This window comes from Egretta garzetta, unplaced genomic scaffold (assembly GCF_000687185.1).
Source record: "Egretta garzetta isolate BGI_Z169 unplaced genomic scaffold, ASM68718v1 scaffold39, whole genome shotgun sequence".
Taxonomy (NCBI): domain Eukaryota; kingdom Metazoa; phylum Chordata; class Aves; order Pelecaniformes; family Ardeidae; genus Egretta; species Egretta garzetta.
In genome coordinates, this window is record NW_009260945.1 from 3,039,230 (window position 1) to 3,064,678 (window position 25,449).

General features: G+C 37.5%; 1 protein-coding gene across 1 annotated transcript in view; it reads left to right on the forward strand.

Annotated features, from left to right (window-relative positions):
- Window positions 1–25,449, forward strand: part of CDH13 (cadherin 13) — a 583,915-nt gene that overhangs the window by 420,253 nt on the left and 138,213 nt on the right. Inside the window, exon 10 of the mRNA XM_035902601.1 lies at window positions 25,197–25,375. Coding sequence (XP_035758494.1) covers window positions 25,197–25,375 — 179 coding nt within the window. The remainder of the gene's footprint in view (window positions 1–25,196; window positions 25,376–25,449) is intronic.

Consider the following 25,449-nt stretch of genomic DNA (forward strand, 5'->3'; position numbering starts at 1 on the left):
ATCAATAAGTTATTCGGCATATCATTTTTGTGATGAAATTTTTTTTCTTTTCATCATGTGTTTTAGCTAATACATTTTAAAGTTACATGCCTTTCATGAGAGTTCTGTTCCCTGTGTAGTAAATGCAGGAGTGCCCTGCTCTGACTTTAATATTGATGCTGTTGTAAGCTGTTGATTATACTCCCTGAATATTTGGCTCTTATTTTCTACCAATCAAAAGCTATACAGAAAACAAACTGCTCTAAGAGAGTAAAGCTTACCACGAGAAAAATTCACCCTTCACTTTTGTTGTGTCTGTTTTTCACCTTTCTAATGGAGTACTTAAGGAGAAAGAATAGGGGCCATCCATGTGCTCTACATGTCAAATGGCTAAACTGGAGGAATGTTTCCCACGCAGAATTATAGATGGAGGGCTTCCGATTATCATTTCTTAAGTCTTTACACGTAATGCTCTGGAGCTTGATTCTTACAGTCTTTCTTCACTCTTGTAACTCCTTTGAAAACAGTGGAACTAGGCTAGTCCAAGGCTTTGAGAATATGTGACTACGTTTTGCCTGCTGATGTTGGTATTCAGTGTCCTCTAGGGTCCCACTTTTCTGAATTTAAAGGGATTTAAAAGATACCATTGTAACATTTTTAATCACAGAGAGTCCTCTTGATGGAATGCCTTTTTTGCTATGCTTATTACAGTCTGTTTTCAAAGAAATGCTGTTGATTGACAATCTGTATTCTTTTTGACAGAATGATTTCACTTTCTTTCAAGCACGGTTTATTATATGGCATTGAAATTATAGCACTTATTTTTTAGAAATTAACTTCTTGCTGTATTCTTTCAAGTTTGTATACTTTCTTTATCCCATAAGATACTGAGGGCAAAATACTAGCTTTTTACATTAGAGCTAAACTGAAATACCCTCTGGCTGTGCTAGCAAGTCCTAGAGAGAACCTAGGACAAAGCATGTGACTTTTAAATTGAGACAAAACTTTTATTGACAATCTACCTCCCACTGAATCACCTTTGAGTTGATTGCTGGACTACTGGCATCAGGGACATGTATCATTGGTAAATATACCTCCATCCTCTGGAATTTCCGAATAGGAATTACAAATGCATGACGCAGGGGATGCAATACTCTGATATCACTGTTTCCTATGGACACAGCTAGATCTCATTGATCTCTGTGGAAATATTTCCATAGGTTTTGGTTGGGGTTGGATCAAAGCATGAAGGAAATGGCCTCCCTGCTGGGGAGAGCTGGTCTTTGTAGGACAGTGATTGAGTGTCTTTGCTTAAATGTTGGTGTTTACATCATGTTGTACCATGTAAAGGATTATTTTTGTAAGAGGTAGGCACACTTTCTAATCTACTTAAGCGTATCTCCCCATAATAAGCTGCTGATAGCAGTTAAATGTGCACCAATGGAGGTGTGTTTGGCCCTAAGAGAGGAACCAATGTCTGGCACTTTGATGGAAGATAACAAGCTTCATGAGTACTAAAAATGCACTTTTTGCTGGTTTATAGGGAAGCCAAGAGTGAGATTGTCTACTCATGAGAATAGTGCTTGTTTACAAGGGGATGTATGCAGTGCCTCTTAAAAGTAATACCTTCCTATTTCTATTTCCTCTCTCTCTTTGCTTTTTCTTCCTTACTTTATTGATCTGATGTGCTTTTGCCCAAATTGATCCCTGAGGTTATAGATCAGCCCTTTAAAAAAATCTCCTTGATAAATGTGGAAACTGGGAATACCTTTTACAGCAAGTATTTGGTGAATTTGTCTACTTAGAATGTGTGCAAAAGCTGTAGAGGCAGAATTTGAATGTGATCTTCAAAATGTCTCATTACACCACGGGAGTGAACTAGTTTAAAGAATCCAGTACAAGACCTGCTCACTTGATGCTGGGCAACTCAGAGCAAGGCAAAACAGTTGCCTTTGAAGTGTTAAATTCCAGGTATAAAGCTTCATGTACTAAATATTGATTATAGAACAGTGTATTAATTAGAGAAACCTCTGATGTTTTCTCAGTACTAGAAAATTCTTAAAATATTTTTTTTTTCAAAGTCAGAATTAAATTAGACATTTGCAAAAACTGATTTAGGAAGATAATTACAAAAATAAAAAAAAATCTTTAGGCTGCTAGAGTGCTATTAGCGTATTAATATGTAATTTCTTTGCTGTTTTCCCTGAAACTGTGGCTGTTTTATACACGTTTTAGATGAAGCCATTGCACCTGCTGGTGATCCATTCTTGTCACCAAGCTGACTGGACAGTTAGCTTTGCGCTGACTGAAATATCTTTTTGTCTTCAACCAATCTTTTCATAAATATATTGATTCATTCATGAATAAGGATTTGTGTGATTCATCAGCTTATCTTGCCAATGAATATTTAGTTGTCTTTAACCACTTGGTGCCACAGAGGATGACTAGGTTGCGAGCAGTTTGTGCCCCAGAGTTCTCATATTTTTGCTCTATCCTTGCCAAAGAAGAGTATTTTGCCAGTGAGCTGTGCTTAGGTTTTTGCCACAGGCAATTTCTTCCTTCAAAATAGTACATAAATAAAATATTTGTTCACGCTTCTCTCTGAGCAAAGCATACAGAGGAAAATGTTTACTCACTTATGCAGAAAGTGATATCTGTTGCAACGCGTAAATCCTCATTTTCATATTTAATGAAGCCATAATCAATGGTAATGGATGAAGATTGCATTAAAGAAATCTTAATGTTCCTCTCAAGGGAAAGTCATTTTACTGGAAACAAGCTAGTTAATCAGCCTCAGAAATACTACATATGTTTATTATACAGGCAGGTTTTCCAAGGACAAAGCAGGCAATGTAACAAAAGCATTAGCCAATTTTCATCTTCAGAAATGTATGGCACAATGGCATTCTGTAGCTTTCCTCTCCGAAACACACAGCTCTAGTCTTCCTGTTTAAGTTTACAAACACAAAAAGGGCGATATTAGTAAAATATTTATTTCTGCCCTATGCTCTGTGTGATTTTCATGCAGATGCACTTAAATTTCCCCATTAAATGAGTCTTGATAAAAGAGCTAAACGGGAGGAACACAAAGAGCAGTAGCCTGTCAAATATTTCCCTCAGCTTGTGTTACATATTTACATCAAAATTTAACTTCAGTGGTTTTATTCACAGAAACTCCATAGAGGTCTATGCAGTGCGATGCTCATGTGCGTACCAAAGTCTTCACTGCATAGGGGAAATGAAGATCAACAACTTGGCATGACCTACTGGTTGGCAGAGTGTTAGCATTCAGAAATTATTTTACTGCTGAGATTCCACCTTAGGACTGAATGACCACTGATGATATATTGTGCCTGGCTTACAGCTGAAGGACAGGACATAACTAAAGACTTCAGTATAAACCTCTTTTGTACAGTAGTAGTCTGTGATTGTGATGGTCTAAGAGTGTGAGTGGCATATATTTGTAAGGGAAAATATATTTTTTTTTTTATTTGTCCAATAGAATAGGAAACAGAAGACTATCTTTGGGGCATCAGGCCCTTTTGAAAGGTACTCTGGAAGTAAGAGAGATGTGCCCAAAAGCTTTTCTGTTTTCTTTGAGTTATGTTATTTAAGTCAGTTAAAAACAATACCATTTTTCTGCAAAGAAAGTTGGTTGTTTTGATTTGAAATTCAATGAGAATTTCAGTTCCTACACGCTCTAGTGTAGGAACTAGACCCCCTTCCTGTCCCTCCCTTTTCCTCCACGGTGAAGCCGTCTGCTGCAGTGAAGGACGCCCAGGACCCGACCTGGTTTCTCCGTTCAGGCAGGGACCCAAGCTCCAGACACCGTTCCAACTGGAAGGCAACGTGACCCACGCGTGGGAGCCGTCCCCCGTGTCAGTTTTGCCCTAACACATCCTATCTGCTTCTTTTCTGCTGAAAAAGAAGCAACCCAGCCTGTGTTCTGTGGTTTTATATATATATATATATTTTATATATATAAAAAATATAACTAACATTTGGGGGAGTGATTTTTCTCCTAATATATTTTTTAAATGTTTCTTTTTTTTTTCTATCTATAAATACTTGTACAGTTGGAATATTAATATATAACTCTGGCAGTAGAGCCCAGTGCCAGGTGATCACTTCGAAGACGCGTATTTTGTATTTAAGGGACTTTGGTTTTGTATCGCACGCAACCACAACAGATTGTTTGACTTGGATCGGGGCTGCTCTTCCCATCCATGTAATTAATAAAAGTACTAATGAGATCTGCTGGCTGATGAGGAAACCTTTATGCTTAGCGATGCTGCCAACACAGGAGCGTCCCAGAGCCGAGCCGGGCGCTTTCTCGTGGGGCTGGGGAGCCACGGCCACACCCGGGGGCTGGAGCACCTCTCCTATGAGGACAGGCTGAGAGAGTTGGGCTTGTTCAGTCTAGAGAAAAGAAGGCTGCGGGGAGACCTGATTGCGGCCTTTCAGTACCTAAAGGGGGCCTATAGGAAAGAGGGGGAAAACCTTTTTAGTAGGGCCAGCTGCGTTAGGACAAGGGGTAATGGTTTTAAACTAAATCGGGGTAGGTTTAGGCTAGATATAAGGAAAAAATTCTTTACAATGAGGGTGGTAAACCACTGGAACAGGTTGCCCAGAGAGGTAGTGGAGGCCCCATCCCTGGAAACATTCAAGGCCAGGTTGGATGGGGCTCTGAGCAACCTGATCTAGTTGGCGGTGTCCCTGCTGACTGCAGGGGGGTTGGACTCGATGACCTCTAGTGGTCCCTTCCAACCCAAAACATTCTATGATTCTATGATTCTATAGAGGACCTCTTAAGGTAGCAGAGTTACCTGTTCTTGGGTTCAGGGTTGTTCAGTGAATTTAACAGCCAAAGACTCCTCTCTGGAATAGCTATCACTGTTACTATCAGTGCAAGGAATGTTTTAATGGTATGAGCAGGCAACACGGATGTTATGGAACATCACAAGAGCAACCAGTGGGACTCCTGACTGCATGGTGGTTGCCTTTGATAAGCTTTGCTTGTTCCTTTGCCTGAGGAAATGCAAAGACATGTTGCATCTTCATCTCCTCCCTCAGTCCTGGAAGACCTTTAGCATTAGTTTGATACAGCTGAGAAACAAGTCCATTTCTTCTGTGTTTGGAAGAAAAGCTGAATCAGCCTTTTCAGTTGATATGTTCAGAATGAGCCTCATTTCTTATACATGTTTCTTGGAGCAGTTTGTATTATGTATACATATAGAGAATAGATTGTTTTACAGTTTTGTAATTAAAATGCAGCTGAAAACCATTGATCTGAAAAAGAATAATACAGAGGAAAAGAAACATTGCTTATGGTTTCAAGAGGAAGCTGAGAATAAAGCACAACCTATAGCATGCTGTGGGACTGCTGCATTTCTAGTGAGTCTCAGTCTATTTATAAATGCATTACCTATTGGCCACTGCTGCATGCCGTAGAGGGGTAGAAGGAAGGAAAGGAAAATCTGGATTGAATATCAGCAAAAAAAGTATATGAGAAATGTCTTTAAAAGGAAATGTTATTGTTCCCACATAAGTAACCTGGAGAGAACAAGAAAGTAACAGCATAATGACATAGACTTGAACTTGATGATCTAACTGGCTCTCTGACGCTCTCATTTCTATGATTCATTTTAAGAAGCCTTTTCAAGCTTGTGTAGTTGTGAAATAAATAGAACAAATTGGAAATGTGGAAACCTAAATAAATAGTGATCTCACCATGTTAATATTACTGCTGTCCACAGTAGTAACATTTATTTAACAACTCCTCTGCATTAATACAAATGTATGAATAATAAAATATGGTGCATCCTTCAAGAGCTTGATCCTATGTCAGCACCTCTCCTAAGTCATCCTCCATTCAGAGAAGGACTTATACATAGCAGAAGTGTCACTATCCTGGGATTATTTATATGGACAGCACTTGGGAACTAGCTTGCTTGCTAATGTGGATTTAAATTCAGGACCTTAAAATTCTGTGGTTACTTAATATTTGAAGAAGATTGAAACCTGCCAAAGCAATACCCCTCCAGTATATCCAAGGGCAGGAAAGATGATGACAGTTTTATTTTATGTTGATCTTGTGGCTGATATATTTCAGGAGGTCTGTATGTCCTTCTAAAACCTCTGTCCTACCCTCTCTGTATAGGTTGTACATAGCAAAATAAACATTTTTCATTTTACGTAACTTAAGCAGTACAATAAGCAACCACTAACCAGTTGTGCAGTGAGTTAAATTGCAGTGATTCATAATGCAGCATGACTGCAGCCCCCTTGGATTGATCACCATCAACAGCTTTTCATTCGCTCCTTTTCTATGTGATGAAACAGTCTCTGAAAATTATGCAAGGATAAATAATTTTGACTTTCAGAATCAACAGTAATAGATTTCCTAGATTGTCTTTTCAAGTTTCCCTGCTCGCGTTTCCATTTAGTTTCATCTGTCTCAAGCATATTTTGGCAGAACCCTCTGACACTAAGATTCTCTAAGGCTTGGGCATCAGTAAGAAAGCTCTTGCTGCTAGCTTAGTACTAACTGGACTTGCCTTACCCACAGCCTTTCTTTAAGGGCAATGCTGCAGCTGTTAGAGTACCGAACCCGAATGACACCTCTGTGTCAGCATCTTTTCCTGCTATATTGCCATCACAAGGATTCTTGATGGACTCAAAGGCCACTCACTTTTACCATAACTCTAGGGCCCTTCAGATAGCCCTTTTTTCATCATGATTCCCTCCATTGTCAGCGAGTAAACAGTATCTAATATGGATGAGGGAAGGATAATGGGCAAATCTGAAGTTGTCTTCTAGCAGCAGGTGTGATGCCATGCCCTCTTATGAATCACCCAAGCCCGAACATCACAACGCAGTGCAAGAGTCTGCCACTGGAGCCAGACGGGCAAGAGTTTTTTGTTAGCAGCACAAGTTAGTAAAGCAGTTGCTAGGGTCATGCTTCACATACACTGCTGCTCAGGATGAAACCAATTGGCCACCTTCATCTTTTCTTTGATTTCTGTTCAAAGGGCTTTTGTCTGTTCCATTAAGTACAGGAAGCACAGAGATTGCAAATGAGTCTCTTCCACAGCTTCAGCCAGTCTAACCATCATTTTAAGGCGGTTAGTTGTTTGCACAAGTATCCCCCTCTCATGAAAACTCTCACTTGCTCTATTACAGAAGCATAAATCTGTTACTGATTATATGGATTCTGTTTAAGGGAAGGAATTAAATAGTTTTATCTTACGGCAGGATGCCAGGGATATTTGTACTGCAAGTCCTCATTTTGTGGTTTAAGTGTTTCATTACTGAGTGTAGAACTTTTTATATTGCTGTAGGGAATTCACTGATCGGGAAAACATTCCAAAATATCATAAAGGGAAATTAGACTTGTAGGAGATTATGCAAATTAAGCTGTTTTCTTACAGAGGGAGAGGGATCTTTAAATCTTCTTTTGTTTAGGTTTTGTATGTTTGCCTACATGAAACAAATTGGGGAAATCAGAATTTTTTAATCTCTTCTTAAATTCTAGTGCTGGTTAGTATTCTGTAATTACTTCTCTGTTACTGTGTTTAGAAATTGAGAAATTAAATGGAAATTTTACTTACGATACTTTCTAAGGTGCGTCTGAACATAAAAGTCAGTATCTTACATTTCGTATTTATTTATAGCTGTTTGCCTTACAAATTTGTGTGCTTTTCAAATATTCTAATTGAATAAACCTTGTAAAGAATCAATATAACCAGTTTCATACAGTAGAGTTGCAAAAGTATAGGCTTTTTGAATAACAGATGTATTTATTGTAATATCACATTTCCATTTCCAGATATTTTAATGGAAGTATTTTCAGAGCAGGATCAGAAATGATGTTTTATTCCTCCTGTGTAATAATTGTGGTGTATTTCTCAACATATATAATTTTTCATTAATTCCAATTGCTTTTGATGCATACAGCAAAATATGAACAATATGAATTCTGTATCTCCACTGATTACTTCTAAAAAGCATAGGTATGTTTAATTACCATAGTTGGCTGATCAGGTAGGAGTTCAGGTCTTGAGCAGTGCTTTAGGGTGAAGATGATATTATTTCTGCCTCAGAAAAGGAAATTACAAGGGCCTGAATGTCTCAGAAATTTGATGGACTGTGTAATCCTCCATCTTTAAGCTCACTGGTACAAAACTGTATCAATAGGTCAATGTGTCAATAGCGAAAAACTTTGATGCCTTACTGGTAACCTGTGTGAAATTAATGTGAGGTCCTAGTCATGTTCCTAAAGCCTGCATTAGAAGGAATAATAAAAACAGAAGAAGTAATTTGGAACTGACATTCAGCAGTGTGGTTGGGGGTTGCATATGCCATGGGCGATATCGTTACTCCAACCTGTCCAGAGCATTATTGGTGTGCATCAAAAGAGCATGAAAGGAGAGCTTGCAGTGTTACCTTCAAATTCTCTAACTGCTTTTTCCATCACTAGACAGTTATATTTTATGTTATTGGTCATAGAGTACTAAATAAATAAGTGTCTGAAATATAAAAAAACAGAAAAGGAAGCATATTACACTTTGTAGGAAGAACGAGCACAGGGGTAGGTGCATTCTTCTGTTGGGCAGCAGGAGTTCTTGGAAACAGTTTGCTATCGAGCATCTTAGAGGTGCCCAGGAAGCAGGGCATGTGGAAAGGGCTTTGGCTACAGCAGCGAAGAGATGATGCTGAGGTTCATATTTCATGAGGGGTTCTTTTGGTATGATTTGAGTCAAGCCAAATCAATGCAGATAAGTCAGCAGATGAAAATGTCAATGAAAAGAACCTGAGTTTGAAAACTCATTTGCACTTCATCAAAATCTATTTATATTACTTTCTCCTATATCTATATCGTATATGTTATATCAAGTATATGTGTGGTATAAAATTAGCTACATTACATATTTAAATAGTACTATTCAAAATGAAATCACGTCAAAGAAAAGCACACAGGCGGTTATAATTGTACATATATTAAAATATATCTCTTTGCTTCAGAGCAGTACATTTAAATAGATTCCAGTTTTAAGAATGTGTATGTACTGTCAGTTCTCAAAGCATTCATTTGCTTTTATGAGCCTGTAATGCTGTTGTGCTATTATTCATAGTGTCATTCCAATATCGAGAAGTCAAAACTTGCAAGAAATTACCACATATCCAGTATCGCAGTGTCTCCACATGCAGTAACTAGGACAGAAGATAAAATGAAAGTACTTTATAAAGTTTGCCTGGAAAATTGAAAGTCATCATTTATACTCTGTTTCTGTATAAATGTCTTATAAATGGTTAACCAGTTTTGAATAAATCTTTCATAAATGTTTAATTGAGGGTTACTGGGTCGATTTTAATTATGGCTTATAAACATCTGTAGCATGCTTAATTTATAATCTAATTTCTAGATATGTACATAGATCTCACTGCTTTAGAAACATGCACACAACTAGAGAATGAAAAATTTTCTTAACTACGTTTTGCTAATTGCTTTCCAACCACCATACACTGGTGCCACTTTGCAGCATTTCCGTTCAAATCCTGATGAAGCGATGTCTTCACGATGTCTTACGTAGAACAGCTCAGAGGCATTTTTCTCCAGTGCCCAGATCTTGGCATGTTGGTGTGAACAAAGCATTAGTTTAAAAGATGATTTTTGAAGCAAACTGTAAGAGTACATGGAATTGTATTGAATTATGCAGGAAATAAGTTTTTTCCTGTACACGGAAATGTTATTGTTTGAAGCAGCAGGATGGTGTATCTGTATGCGGAGCTCAAGTAGTACACACAGTAGATTCCATAACTGATATGCCAACAGAACATTTATCAATTTATTTTGTACATGTAAATGTGATTAACCCCCCCTGAAATTAGCATAACTAGGTAATTTTGCAAGTGGGATGCAGCTGAACGATATTATGATCTACTGCTAAGAGTGCTAAATTGGAATAAAAACTTCAGTGGTGCTTTTCTGCAGCCTCTATAACCTGCTAATTTTGCAAAAGAAAGAACTGCTTTCTGGACAGAGCCTAAGCAGAGAATAGCAGCACTTTTCATTTTATTTAGTATGGAACCCAGGTGTGAATGTTGCTTCTTATTTCCTGCTCCAGCACCAGTAGGAGATTCCCAGCCAAGGACAGGGGGAAAAAAGAGAATTTTGGCTCGAACTGTGTTTCAGGCACCAGGGTTGAACCTATTCCAGTCAGATATAGGCACTTAATTATTCAGCTAACAAATGCTTTATGTTATCTTTGTATGCAAAATGTCAGTGTAAATGACTGAAGCGCTCTAGCATTATCGCTTGCCATCAAAATAACCATTTTGTAATTGTCATTTTTCATGAACAAAATCAGCTTTCTTCATGAAATGAAGGTCTGAAGGACATTTAACAATTCCTGAGAAAGCTGGAACTAAGTGGAAGGAAGCCAGCCTATGCTGCGCTTTGCATGGGGCCTGTTCCTGGGAGCCTCCATTTTCAGTGAAGAAAGTTTATAAACTCCCATTTTATTTTTTGCTGTTGTGCTTGATTCCAGCAACTAAAATACTGGTTTGTAGACCACGATATTTCATGGTACATGAAACTGAGAGAAAAGCATGCTGTGAAGGCAATATCGTAATGCACAAGTTGATTATTTGTTAAATGCAAACCTATATGGAACATTAGAGGACATTTTTCATTCTGGATTTTTTAACAAGACATTGGAATGCATCTAGAAGTTTCAAGTGAAACTTAGTCTCAAACAATGATCTCTGCAAGGACATAAAACATCCCTGGTATTCAATACAGAGAAATAAGTGTTTCTCTACGAAGTCTTAATATGTTTTATTAAATATATTCTATTTGGGGCAAGCATTTATGTATATTTTAATATAGATGGATTTTTATTAACCTGGGAAAGTCTGAAGAATTAAAAAAATATATACATAAGGAATCACATGTCTGATTATCTTTAGAGCTTAATTTCCTTGAGAACATTACACTTTAGCACCGTGCAAAAATCTGGGGTATTGGCACCTGCATTTCTGTTCTTTTGAGAACATAACAATATTGTCACCAGTTGTGTAGTTTTAAAATTCAATTCCTGCATAAGTATACATGACTGTTTTCTTTATTTTTTTAAACTTTATTGGTATTCTGTGTCATTACAGCATAACCAGGAAACTTGTAAAATATGCCGCCTTTTATTTGCTTTAACAAATTATCCATTTGGTTTAATTCTTAGTTGCACTGTGTCAACAGATATATTCAGTGTGAAGAAGATCATTATCAGATCTGGTTGTTATAGGCATAGAAAGTACAATATACTTAACAGAATGCTGCCGGGATTAGTATCAATGGGTTATTTCATAAGTGGCATGCAAGTGAATGAAAGTACAAACTGTTCTCTCTTTAAAGAAGTACATTTGAATAAAAAGCTAAGGGAATTCCCCGAACAAAAGAGTTTGCAGCTATCTAATGGATGTTTCTGGTAATGTAATAAAAATACAGAATAGCTTCATTTGACATTGGTACATTACATTGGAATACCTATCTCCTCTTAGATTTTCAAGATCTGTCATGAATGTATGATTTAAGCCACAGTTTTTCAAATTTGACATGTAATCCATAGATACAAATCATTGTGGCTCACTTACAACTGTCATAGGTACTTTGCTGTAGATAAACAGACATAAAATAATTATCATTTACAGATGTTAAAGTAGATAAGTATTTGGGTTTGTTGGGTTTGGTTTTTTTTTTTTTCTTTAGCAGGCGTTAAGTTTAGGGGGAGGGTTGGAAGTTACTGGTCTTCCCAAAAGTCAAGGAACTTAAAACATAGCTGTAGTAGGGATTTGTTGGTCCTCTTCCCTTGAGTTTATATAAATATCATGTAATAATATACCGATGATCTCATCCAATTGTGAAGAGTATGGTAGTGTTAGGGAAGGATATTAGCAGACATCTCAGAGACAGAAACTATGACTCTATACTGACCTTGACTTCATTGACTAGCAGGGAGATTTACAGCTCACATCCATAGAAAGTCGGATTTCGTGTAAGTTACTGGAAAAACAAATTCATAAATCACAGCAGTACAAGGGGTATAAAGTAAAGTATTTCTTACTTGATTTTTCTAACTGAAGCTTTTCATGGAAGAAGTCCACTGAAACTCTTAGAGATTGTATCCTGAACATATTTTGAAATTGTCATTCTTCATATACCTTGCACCAGGGCTCCACTCAAAATTGAGAGACCTGAGGTGGGGGGGAAGCTTTATGCTTGTATTTGACAAATGATGTTTACAGATCGCCTTTAAACTTGGTGGTATATTGCTGTTGACATTTCAACACGGGAAATTGTAAGGGCAAAAGTCAACAGGGAACCCAAGACAGGGCCACCTCTATCTGCTTCCAAGTCCCAATTGCTTTTCCGTTTACTTCTAATGGGGGAAGAAGATGGGTGGAATGGACATTCCCCTGTTATGGCTCCATTCAGTGCATCCTTTACACAGACCTTCTTGCCCAAAGGCAGTATGTCAATGAAGTCCTAAATTTGAAAAGTAAAAAAGAAATTAAAAACTCAGTTGTTACTCTCTATATACCTGATATATGCCATTGAATACAATAGGACTGAAGTACTAGTATGTATTTGGTGTCCTTGCCTACAAAAAATGTCCTAACTGAAATCAGATGTTTGTTTTGGGACAGAAAATGATGATCCTCTTTGTGCAAGAATGGGCACAGAGATGACTGAACTATTTGGCTGTATAATGCTATGCCCATTTCTGGTGGCCTTCAGCCCAGTAAACAGTCTATAAGTCTGCCTTCCTACAGTTTAGGACTCAGCCAGGTATGTATAGCAACACAATATGGGAAAATAGGAAAAAAAGTAGTCAAAATGGATACCCGAAGGCAGATAGACAGATGCTGCTTCATCCATTTGTACTCCAAGCTGCTGCACACTTGAGCCAAATCCACACCAAAGACCATGTTGCCAGGCTGATACGAAGTTCTCTGTAAGATGAGAAGCTCAGCTTCAAAACCAGGGAGCAAGGAAAGTCATGGCAGAAGGAGAGCTTATCAGCACTCTTCAGATATGGTTTATAGCTTCTGGACTTTATTTAGATCTCTGCCAGCCAGCTTGGCGGTTGAAGGAACAAACCCACTTTTGTCTGCAGCTAGTTGAGACATGATGGAGAGACATTAAAGAAAAAGGGCTCATTGAATTAGGAAGTTTTAGTAGTTTAATTCAGTTCACTGCAAGCCATGTGAACCACTTGAATTTTAAGTGTGTTCAAGCTGAGGGCTGTGTATCTGGTGGAAAGGTAGAAGTGTGTCACCATTTAAAATCTGTTCTGGGTCTTCCTTCTTGATGCAATATAGCACTGACTGATGCTTGTTTTCTTTGGGTCTAAGAATATGTGCATATGTATAAATATACTTGAACAAGCCTGTGATTTAATGACACTATATTTGCACACAGCTCCGCAAATTTTTATGGTCTCTAAGTATCCAGTTGCTGACAGTGATATATCATGAGCTGTTCTGTGCTTAATTATTAATTTTACATTAATGAGTTCCACAGTCAATATTTAGATGGTTTATGACATACAGAGCCTTTTCCATATCCATATTTTCTCTGCAGGGACATAATGTAACCCTCTCAATACTAAATCAATTACACACAAAGTTAAAATAACTTGATTTGTTGCTTAAGGTCCTTCCCTAACATGATGCATAAATTCTAATGGAGTAAGAACAGTGATATCATGGCCTGCTGTTCAGCCTTGCAGACCTCCACTTTTCAAGGGTCAAGTGTCAGTGCAGACTGTATGGACATCCAGCACAGAGCTGGGGCAGGCTCTAATACACTTTCTACAGGTGTGTTTTCCCTTTAGCTGTAAGTAGTCATGAAGTGGAAAAGAGAAAGTCTTTCGAAGTATGTGTTACTAGAACAAAAGTACAGGAGAATCGTTTTATTCTCACACCCACCTTCCCACACCCATGCCCTCAAATCTTGCCACGCAAACCCAGTACAGCCTGGGAGTTTGATATCTTTTCTGAGTTAGATTTCCTCCAGAATGAATCACTTCTAAGGATGCTTCATCGCACCTTTCTTAAATATTTAGCTTAGAATGGGATGAACTGCATCCAAAATTGCCAGTCCCCCTACAGTCACTGTTAGGAAACTTAAAAGACTATATCTGAACCTAAAACGGTTGTAACTGAGTGAAATTAATCACACTGTCTAACCCCAAACTTGTGAACTTTAGTGGCTTAATGACTTAATTCAGGAAAGAATATCAAGGCCCCTACTGAAAACATATACCACACACCCCAAAGTGTATTCTTGTTACATATATGGATAGAGTTTTTGAAACCTGTGATTTATAAGATAGTTTCAAAGACCTGCTTTAAAATCATAGAGCATACTCTTTCAGCATGTGAATAATGTATTAAATTCAGCTATTGATGGCTTTAAAATAAAATTTAACCAAAAAAAGAGGATTTTGAGTAGGGTTGCAAAGATTTCTATATGCAGATATTTCAATCTTGAGATGAGGAAATGGCTGAAAAACATTCCACCTTCTGTTATTCCAGAATGCTATTAGGGAATGAGTTGTTGCTGCGGAGTTGATTTACAGGCTGACCAGTTCAAAGAGCAGGTTTCCAGAATAACCGGTTGTGTTTATTCTTCCTCATAGTGGACTCCTTTTCTGTGGGAAGCTATTGAACTTGGTTCAAAAGAATGTATGGGGGGAGAATGAATCCTTTTTAAGGGAAAGGATATCTCTCCAAGACGTGCCTTATAAGCTTCTGTAAGGATTTGTTCAATACTAAGTTTGAGACCTTACAATAAAATATTCCACTTCTGTTTGTAGTTTTAACAGGAATTACTGCATCTTTGGTATGATTTATTTAGAAAAGTGCAATGGACTTAATGCAATTCTCTGGATGAAGAACAGGGAGTAGTTGCCCAATTCATTTACTGTGTCTAGCAGTGAAGAAGTTAATTATGAAATATTGTCTGGGCAAGATGAATTTTAATAACTTCAACAGAGCAGACACTGGGAGACCAATCAAATAATTTATCCAGTAGTTAATCTGCAGGAGGGGGGAAAGAAAAACAAAACTCACCTAAAAAGATCCTGTATTAAGACGGAAACACTTATGCCTCAGATAAGAACTTTCAGATGTTTAATAGATCAAATGGCTAGGGCTGACTATGAAATCAATACAAAGATGAAATGATACATTAGAATAAGTGCGTGCTCTGGTTCCTACAGATGAAGCTAGAAACCATGTAAGAAGATTTACTTCCTCATTATGAGGTCTGATTCTTCTTTCATTCGCACTATTTTTATAATATTGAAGCACCCTTGGCTTTTATGGATTAACTTTGGATTGATGTAGATGATGAGAATCACAGACACAGAATCATGGATAACAAGGATCGGTGTTTCAATTATATCTCCTCTTTGTAACATGTGATTGATGCATAACCATTTTATATTAGTTAAAGAGGCAAAGGATAAAGATGAGGACTTCTAAGGTGCAGTTACTGATGAAGTGTGATTGTATCTTGTCGTTATCCTATATCCATGTGAAAAAATTGATACTTGTGTAAGTTGCTGGTAGCAAGAAGGAAAAGGGTCTAATACAGAAGAGGAACAAAGGCGGTGTTGATCTTGCTTTTCTGTTTCATTTCACACATACTGAAGTGAGAAATTAGGAAGGTAAAAAGGGAATAAAGGCAATATAATCCTGTCTATGCCTAATATAGACCTTCAAGGTCATTCCAGTATTCCACAGCCTCATCTAATATATAACTTTGCTTTAGTAGTGCTGGACTGATTTAGATCAACAGAAATTTTGGCCCACTGTCTCAAAAAGCATATCCAATCAGGGAAGATTGACCTTGCGCTAAGAGATCTTATTCAAATGTAATAATATTACCTTTTAATCAGGAAGGATGCCAGTGTACCTTTCTTGGACATAGAAGGATAATCTAAAGTGGTTTCTGTAAAGTAATGACGTGTTTTTGATTAAAGCTCACTGAGACAGGGGAGTATAATTGCTGCCTTTCTTAGAAGATATTTTTAAGGAGCCAGTCAATTCCTTTACAAAAGTAGGTAATTTAAAGAATGAGATCTTCCATCTATGAAATGTGGCCCTGATCAAAAGACTATTGAAATCTGTGAAAATATTATCTTCTTAGAAAAATCTCTCCATTTTGTTGTAGTTCTTGAACAAGTCCTAATGCAGAGTATGAACACAGAGTATATAGCTTGGGTTTCTTATTGCCTATTCCATACAGACTGTATTTTTATGGTGTTTAAAAAAATAGACACTTTACTGTCAATACATTGCATTGCTTTTTTTTTTTTCATTTTGAAATGACTTGTTGTTGGAATGAAAGGAAAAATATTCTTCTCATTTCCTTTTCATTTTCAAAGTGCTATTAGATTTTAATATACTACTGATTTAAAACCTACATTTGGCACTGATCTCTTCCATTTCTATGAATTTTATTTAACTAGGTTCACTTCTGCCTTACAGACAGTCCTAGCTTAAAAACAAAATATGATTGACAAACTTCTTTATGTTGGAGCTGTTATTGGCATGGGATTTCTCCATTAAAAAAAAAAAATAATAGCTGTCCTTGATTCTTTCTCAGCCAGGGTGTGCCCTCACAGTCCAGGGTCTCCAGCTGTCCATATTGGTGGACCTATTCAAACACACGTCTGATTCCTCTCTACCAGTGTACTCAAGGTTCCTTTCCAAAGGACCCTGGTGCTGGAAAAGGGTTGTGGGCCAGGATATGGTGAGGATATTTACCTGGCTCCAAGAGCCAGTAAGTGCTGCTAGGTCTCCAAATTCAGAGGCTTTCATGGCTTGATAGATTGCTGAATCTGAGCTAGGTTCCCAGTGATTAGCTATGTGTTGTTTAATAAGGGCCAAGAGAAGAGTCTATACTTGTTCTCATTGCTGTTCCTGTAAATATCCAGAACACTAACTCTTTTTGACAGGGCTGGACGGAGACAAGGTGAAAGTGGCTTTGAAGTGAGAGATGGCCAGTTCTCTCCCAGAAGTTCAGAATGCAAACAATCGACAACCCTTTTTTACTAACCTAAATGAAGTCTCTGAAACATCTATTTTCTTTTCTTCATTTATCTTGATTAAGAATGCCTTCCTGCTTAGGGGCTAGGAGAAACTGGTTATTGACTTCTTTTTTGGGACAAAGTTAAATGATTAATCGAATTTTGTCTGGTTTATTTTCTGTCTTGAGGTTTAAGGGAAGCTTTCTACCACATTCAAAAGGTAATTTCTCATGGGTATTTCTGGATATGAAATTTACATCAGGCTTTATATATTTGTATTACTTCAAAAATTGCTGTCTATTAGCAATTTGCATTGCTCTGGCCAGAACTATACCACCCAGATAAACAGAGAAGAGTTTGAAGAATGGGAAACTATTAAAGAAAAGGTAGAGAAAAGCTAAAAGAAAACATTTGGATTATAAAACAGAGATAAGTGCAGAATATGTATTTTTAGTAAGCGCTCTGCTTAGCTGTTCTTGACTATAAAGTTTGCATCTGCATTTAAACAGCTTGTATACATCTGAAATTAAATTTGAATGATTGCAGGCAATTCCAATTCTACATGGGAACTGGGAAAACAGCATGGTGAATCATGTGAGTTGTAAGCATCTCTGACAAAATGTTTCAGCTGTCAAACAGTTCAGATAAAGGGCTGAGTGAATGAGCAAGTCACTCTAGGCAGGAGGTGCTGAGTTTTTACCTCTGGTAGTTTTATAGAAGGTGGGGAAAGAGCTTAGCATCCTCCATCTTCACCGGTACAGTGATGGTCTAGAGTTTAGCTGGCTATTTTAGGCACTGGCCTATCTGCTCTTAGGATTTGAACTCCTTTTCTGACAGGTGTTTGCCAAATGCACTCGTTGAGGTGATAAGGTACATAGAGACTGTGGAAATTTCTCCGTTTGAAGTTTTCAGAAAAGAAGCCAGTATTCTTCTGTATCTTTTCAAGAACGGTCCGGCATTGTTTTTAGGGGGGTGAATTTAATGATATTTTAATGTCTCATCTAGTCTTTATTTCCTGTGACTTTTCTGATTGGCTTCCAGTGCTAGCCAAACTCCAGAGAGAACGTGGGTCCTCTGTGTTTTCTGAGTGTGCCTAGGGCTCAGTCTTAGTCTTTGTATGTTGAATAGCTATTCTTTCACACATAAATCACTGTTCTGTCATATTTGCCTGCTGTGAGACTTTCAATGTATGTCATCATTTACATTAAACCATTTACTTCAACAGAATGTGTTGTTATATTGCTTTATGAATTATGTTATCTGACATATAATATTATGTTATGAATTGGCAGTTAGAATATTAGAACAGTGGGACTTTTTATAGCTTATGGTCATGACCCAAGAATTCATGCCTTTTCATAATAGACTGCAGTGGTCAAAAGGGAAGCAGACATGAGTGTGTGACATTTTACTACAGATCCAGAACTTGGGCAGAATCTTACTTAGAGTAAAAATCTTTGGTGGTTTGCTTATATCTGCAGCCTTTTCGTATCTGGAGGAAGGACATTGTTTTTTCATCTTTAGCTCTGTTGTTCTAAGTCCTCTTTCATTACACTTGTAATTCCCAGTCTATCTGAAGAGGCTGTGAGTGAACAAGTGTGATGACTTCCCCATGTCTGAGCAAGGAAGCCTTGTTTCCTGAAGGGATAACAATGATGTTGAGTAGAACTGGGCAACTGTTTAGGGGAAGATGGAGTTGTAGTAGATACAGTTTGGTGAGGAGCTTCTAACAGCAGCAGAGCAGTCACCATTCCTCTCCTCTTGTATTTCCCTTGTTCCTGTTATTAGGAACAAGGAGGTTTAGGTTCATGTTTAAGAAAGCATAAACTTCGTTCAGGAACATGCCACAGCATTTTCCTTTCTTTCTCAGAAACCCTGTGTGTTAAACAATTATATGCTTTTATTTTTTAAATTTGAAAAGTTAGTATTTTTTAAAAAGTTGAGGAGTTTGACATGTACTCTGAAATACAGAACATTTCCACCAACCAGCCTTGTTCCTCTTACATAAAAACGTTTAATAGCTATGTCACCTCATATCAAGGTTTCTGTTGTTACTTCTATACCTGTATATGTTCAGATGAGGGGGAAGCTTAATAAGTAGTGCACTTGGTATAGAGAAAAAAAAGTCTATTGCTTTCCCTTGACGGACCGACTGCTTGGAAATAGTTTTTGAGTTTGAGTATAGATACATGATGAAAAGAAACTGGCATATAAAAATAAGATGCCATCTGAATAAGTTAACTTTTAGCATGTGTTTCTACCCGTCTGTCTGGCAGTCGGTCCTTCAAAACTTTTTGAACTCATCACAGCTGCGATGATACCTAAACAAACGTGAGAGATGCTAAAAGACTGAACTCATTAATTTTTACTGAATGTCTTTTCTATTGAGCAAGGCCTTCAAGTTTTTAATAACATGCAGAAGTTAACAACTATAGTTGAAATTCAGATGCACGTCATTGGAACTATAACAGACCTTTCTTCTTCTATTTGTTTTTCTTCCCTGGTGCTTGATGCCTCTAAAGTACAAAACGGCAGTCAAACATGATTAGTTATGATGAGTACAGTAGTCAGGAGGGTGCCCTCCTTTCCTCCATTTTCTGAAAGGTGCTGTGTCTTTTTTCAGTAGCAGTAAATATAACATGCTGTAGAGATATAGGTAACTCCCTTGATTTCTTCCTTTTTCACCCCATTTCTCATTCTTTGTTCTCCTTCTTGAGTTAAAATAGCTTTACTTGAAAGTATACCATTGTGTAACTGATTATTCTCAGTGTACATCTGAAATTGTGAAGAGGGTGGAAATAAAACTCAGCAATCCTGGCACTTTAATTAGGAAAGTAGACCCTTCCCTTTCTCTAGGACATGTAGAAAACATTTAATATATTGAATATACAGTGGAGACTCAGAAAAAGAGTGAAAATAAAATGAGAAAACTCCAGTTTTTGAACACTGTATCTCTCATAGAATTAAAACTGTTCAGTCCTTAAATTGGATAATATTTTAATGTTAGCATTCAAATTAAGACTCTTAAGGCTGTAGGCTTAAGACGCTTATTTACATTGAATCAAGCCTCACTTCCACTACATTCCAGTCCTTTTTATAAACCTGGTAGCTGAATAAATAAATGAGAGGGATAGGGCATTAGTAGTAATCTCATCCATCAGCTGAACTGTTTCTGATGTTCTCTTGGCAAATGGACAGAAAAAAAAAAAAGCACCCCAAAAAGAAAAAGAAAGAGAAAGAAAAGAAAGAAAGAAGGAAATATAAAGGCTATTAAGAGGTAAATAACAAAATGCCAAAGAGCTTTTTCCCAAGAAATCCTTTGCTCCAATCACCCCAAAATTGTGCAAGCATTGTGTTTTACTTCTTAATGCCTAAGGGGAGTTTTTTTGCCAATATTTCCAAGCCAACTTGCAGGCCAAATGAGCAATCAGCAGATTGATAGCTGCAGCCTCTGGAGCAATGACTTGGCTAGTGGGATATCTGTCTGATCAATGAGGAACTCTGGGAGGTGCAAGTAGAGGTTTTGAGTGATTATGGCAATAGTGAAACTGCCCAGAAGGTGTGAAAAAAACCCATGAATATTGAAATAATACCGAGGCATAACTATACCTTTACTGAGAGAGACTGCCTCAGTGAGTATCCGCACATCGCTGGCAGATCTATAAAGTTGCTGATTTTGCAGACGTTTCTTCCTCAGCTTGATAAGTTAATATATATTGTTTAACATGATAATGTAGCAAGCTGTTGTTTTGTGGTTTGAAAGCCAGCTGCATTTGATTTATGCCAGGAATGGAAGTATTTATAAAATGACACTGAATTAGAAGTAGTCAGTTTATGGGTCTGGGGAAATGAATCTTTTATGAAGAATAAAACTTTATGATGAAGGAGTAATACTGAGGAAGCGTGCATCTTGAGTTAAACTCTTTTGGACCAGATGTATGCTGTAGAGCCTTTTAAAATAAAAATTTGTGTCACTATATTTTTAGGAAAGAGATCTCTATAAACATTATCTTTTGTGGTAGTCCAATCCCAAATGTATGGTCATGTGTGTTCTCTCTGTGAACACACCAACTAGGACAGGAAAGTTCTTCCCTGGAAATATAGCTATCAGACTTCTCCAAAAGGTCCCTGGAATATATTTTAGCGGCTGCTTTAAAGCTGGTTTGATTTTTGAGGCGTCAACTACAAATACTAGCCCATTCTAGCTTTTTTGTATATAAATGAGGTTTTTTGTTTGTTTTGTTTTAATGGAATAGAACATAGAGTGGGTACCACTGTGCTTTGAAATGAAGGCACAGCAGTGAACTCTGGTTAGTTTGCAAACCTGCTTGTGAGCACAAGAGTGTAAAGGCTACGTTCCTGAGGATAAGCCGTTCTCAGCATGGCTGTGGAAGCCTAGCTCCAACTTTCAGCTCAGTGCAAGGGCTCCCTTTTTGTTTCCAGCCACAGTTTTCAGCAGCTACTCTGGTTTTTCTGGCGGTGCGAGCATATAGGTGATGTTTAAAGAGGTGTTAGTTTTCTGTATTACGTTCATGAACAGAAAACAGATACAACTTTAGATGGGCTGTACTAATGCATAATGATATCTAAAGACAACCCCAATTTTATGTGCATTTACATAGGTTGTATGAACTTGTGAGAACAGGATAACTTTTACTTAATGTAAAAGCCACTTTGGTAGTGTCGTGGTTTAACCCGGCTGGCAACTCAGCACCACGCAGCCGCTCGCTCACTCCCCCCTCCCTCAGTGGGATGGGGGAGAGAGTTGGAAAGAAAATAAAAGGTTAGAGCCGAGGGCTGAGATAAAGACAGTTTAATAAGAGAAAATAATAATAGTAATAATGAGAATGATAACAGAATATACAGAATATACAAAACGAATGAGGCACAAGGCAATTGCTCACCACCCGCCGACCGATGCCCAGCCCGTCCTGAGCTGAGAGCAGTCCCCGAGCCGCGCGCAGTCTCCCCAAGCCGCGAGCAGTCTCCCCGTGACTGCCCGAACTAACTAATCCCCCCCGAGCATGACGTTATATGGTATGGAATAGCTCTTTGGACAGTTTGGGTTAGCTGTGCTGTACTCCCAGCTTGTTCTGCACCTGGCCGAGCAGGAGAAGCTCAAAAAGTCCTTGAGTAGTCTGAGCACTACTTGGCAACAGCTGAAAACATCAGTGTGTTATCAACATTCTTCTGGCACTAAATCCAAAACACAGCACTATGCTGGCTACTATGAAGAAAATTATCCCAGCCGAAACCAGGACATGTAGCTAGAAAACAGTATCTCAAAACTTCTGACAAAAGCAACATAAAAACAAATGGGTCTAATTCTCTACAGCTTTCCTTCTGGAAAATGTAAAATGAATGGAAAATTCTGCTCTTCTGTGTTACTGGAATTTCTTATCTGTATGCACCAAAGGAATGATTGCACAGAACAAGATAATGTCCAGTGAGTTGAAAGGTTAAAGAACTGCAGCTGGCAAATCAGAATCAGATTCAGCCATTGTCTTTAACCAGTTCTATGCCAGAGTAACTTGAGATTTGGAGATGTACATCAGATTTTAAAATCTACATGTACCTTCCACAGTCTTTATCATCAGAAATGTTTTAGTAGAACTGTCTAGGACAACAGTATAGGATTTCTAGCTGAGTATATATTTTAATCAGTTTCTAAAGCTCTGCTGTGCATTAACTCATCTAATAGAATAATGGTAGCAATTGTATATTAATTTAAAATATAGTCTAATATACATGAGTATAGCATCTTACGAAATCACATTTTTCAGGAAACAAACCCAACAAATTTCACTTGTACTTGGACACTCTAAGATCCTTTGAAGATTTTCCTTAATTCTTATTTATTTTACTGAAGTCTTGTGACTTAGAAGATCTTTGCAAACACATTAGCTAATATGAATATAAATAATTTCTCAAAATGCGATAAATACCTAAAAAAAGCAGTGTGTTGTACTAGTGAAAAGAGGGTGAATCTTCATTCTTCAAAACAGAAAGCTGCTTTTTTTCTTTTTTTCTTCTGAAGAAGTCTCAAACAAAGTAGGTGAAAATATCAGGGCTAGGATCATCTTGTAATATTGGAAAACATGGCACAGTATCCAGTGGTAAGCTGCTTTTTGAGCTGTCTGACCTTTAATCACTGGTGAATAAAAACAACACACTGTCAGATCTCTGTTATTTTTCTCAAGGGGGTAACTCTGCCTGAAGCAGCAATGAAGCAAAACCTTTGAGAGCTTATATTCAAGGTCACTACAACAAGAGGCAATACTTGGTACTCTGGGAAGTAGAGCAAAAGAAAAAAAGAAGAAACATATCTAAACAAGCCAGTTATGTTTGTTTAACAGTGAACCAGGCAGGTGTTATGTCAGCCTATAAATGAAGCTGGCTTTGTTTTTACTTTTACCGCAATATTTCATTTTTATTTGATTTTGAAGTGATCTGTGCTTCAAGACCTTCACAAAGAATATCAATTCACTGTTTATCATTGTACATGAATGATATATATTTCTGTTCTGCGGGCACTTCCAATGTAATGTCTTAGGCCTTGCCTGTACCAGGTTTTAATCACTTGTAGTTATTTTGCCACATAAAAAGGCTATGTGGATACTGAGAACAGATCATATGGTCTAACAGACCTGTTAAGAAATGAAAAGGTTTGTCTTTTACATGATATTTTAAAATAATACTTGCCCACTGAAAGCCTGTGGGGGAAAAGAAAGGTTTAACTGCCACATAAGAATTAATCTTTAACAAAGAATTATAACTCACTTTGACATTGTGGTTCACACATTAGATAACATAGTTTCAGTGCTACGCTACTTAAATGCAAATTGTGTAGTTGATGGAATTTGATAAATTGTTTTAGCTGGGATTTTTAGGCAAAAGAATGGATACCTTCCTAGATTCCTTATTTTGTATAAAGTTCGCTAATACTTTTTGCATTAATCACTTACTTAACTTTGATTCACCACTGAAACTAGTTTGTTGATTTGATCATGACTTTTGTTATTTTGTAGGATTTTATTCTTTCTTCAGGCCGATATTACCAGTAATACTTTGGGTTTGGTGTGATGATATATTATTTTAGTTAGATTTTTTAAAAAAAATAAGGCTTACATTTATACCTATAAATGAACTGACTAAGAAATCGTAATGGTTTAGGGGTGAATATCTCACGGTTCAGCCCAGGTGCCTTATTACTTCCTTTCTTTTGTTCTCAATGTACTGTAAAAAAGCAAATAAAAGAATGCTGTGACAATTCTGTAGGCTATGGCAGCCTCTGGTGTGCCAGTCTACGGGAGAGGAAAAGGCTTGGTCCTGTGAGGCAGGAGTATGTGTTCCACTAGCTACGTAGAGAATTAGCACCATCTCAGTCCTCCCTGTATTATCTGTGGTGTAGAAGACAACTGAGGTTTTAACTCTGTACATCATTTAGGAATCTGTGCAGTCAGCAGTGTTTGCCTTATTGCACTCTATAGCAGAACCGTGTGCTATAGGATTTTCATGATAAAAAAAACTTCATCGCTCGAAGGATAGCCTGGCAATAGAGGTAGTTTTTTGTTGTTTGTTTGTTTGGTTTTTTTTATTGAGGCTAATGCAACAAACCCATTGTTTTGTACAAATGGAAATTAGAATAATGAAGGCTTTAATCGTTACAAAATTTATTGACAGATATTATAACGTTCAGCCAATTCTGAAACTGTGCAAAACATTAAAGTGAAAATAGAGATATTTTTCTTATTTCAGCATTGTCATCTTCATCATAAATACACTGTAGCCTTTCTACTTGTAGAATTTACAGTGGAAAAGATACATCTGTAGTTCATTTGGTAAAATGTAATTAATATAAATGGCAAAAAAGCATACAAATATGGTAAACTTATGTCAGGGTCTTATGTCTGTTGTAAACCAGAAACTCTTCTCTTTTCTTGTTGGCTTAGTACCAAGCAAAAATAATACAGGTACAGACTAAGCATCAGGTGAAGCTACTTAGTGGTCTTGCTGAGATAATGATGTATTGTACCCACCTGGTTCTCACATGTGAAGGCAATATAATTTTACACGTTCTTGCTAACTGCATTTGTTGTCTGTCCTCTTTTCCCTTAGGAACGACTGTGATGCGCATGACAGCATTCGATGCTGATGACTCTAGCACAGACAATGCTCTTCTGCGGTATAACATCCTCAAACAGACACCTACCAAACCATCTCCAAATATGTTCTATATTGACCCGGAAAAGGGAGATATTGTTACAGTGGTGTCGCCTGTACTGTTGGATCGTGAGGTAAGTGAACAGTTTCCTATTGCCAGTCTGGCATTTTGATGTTTGTGCCTATCATTTTCTTCTGTGATGTGAAA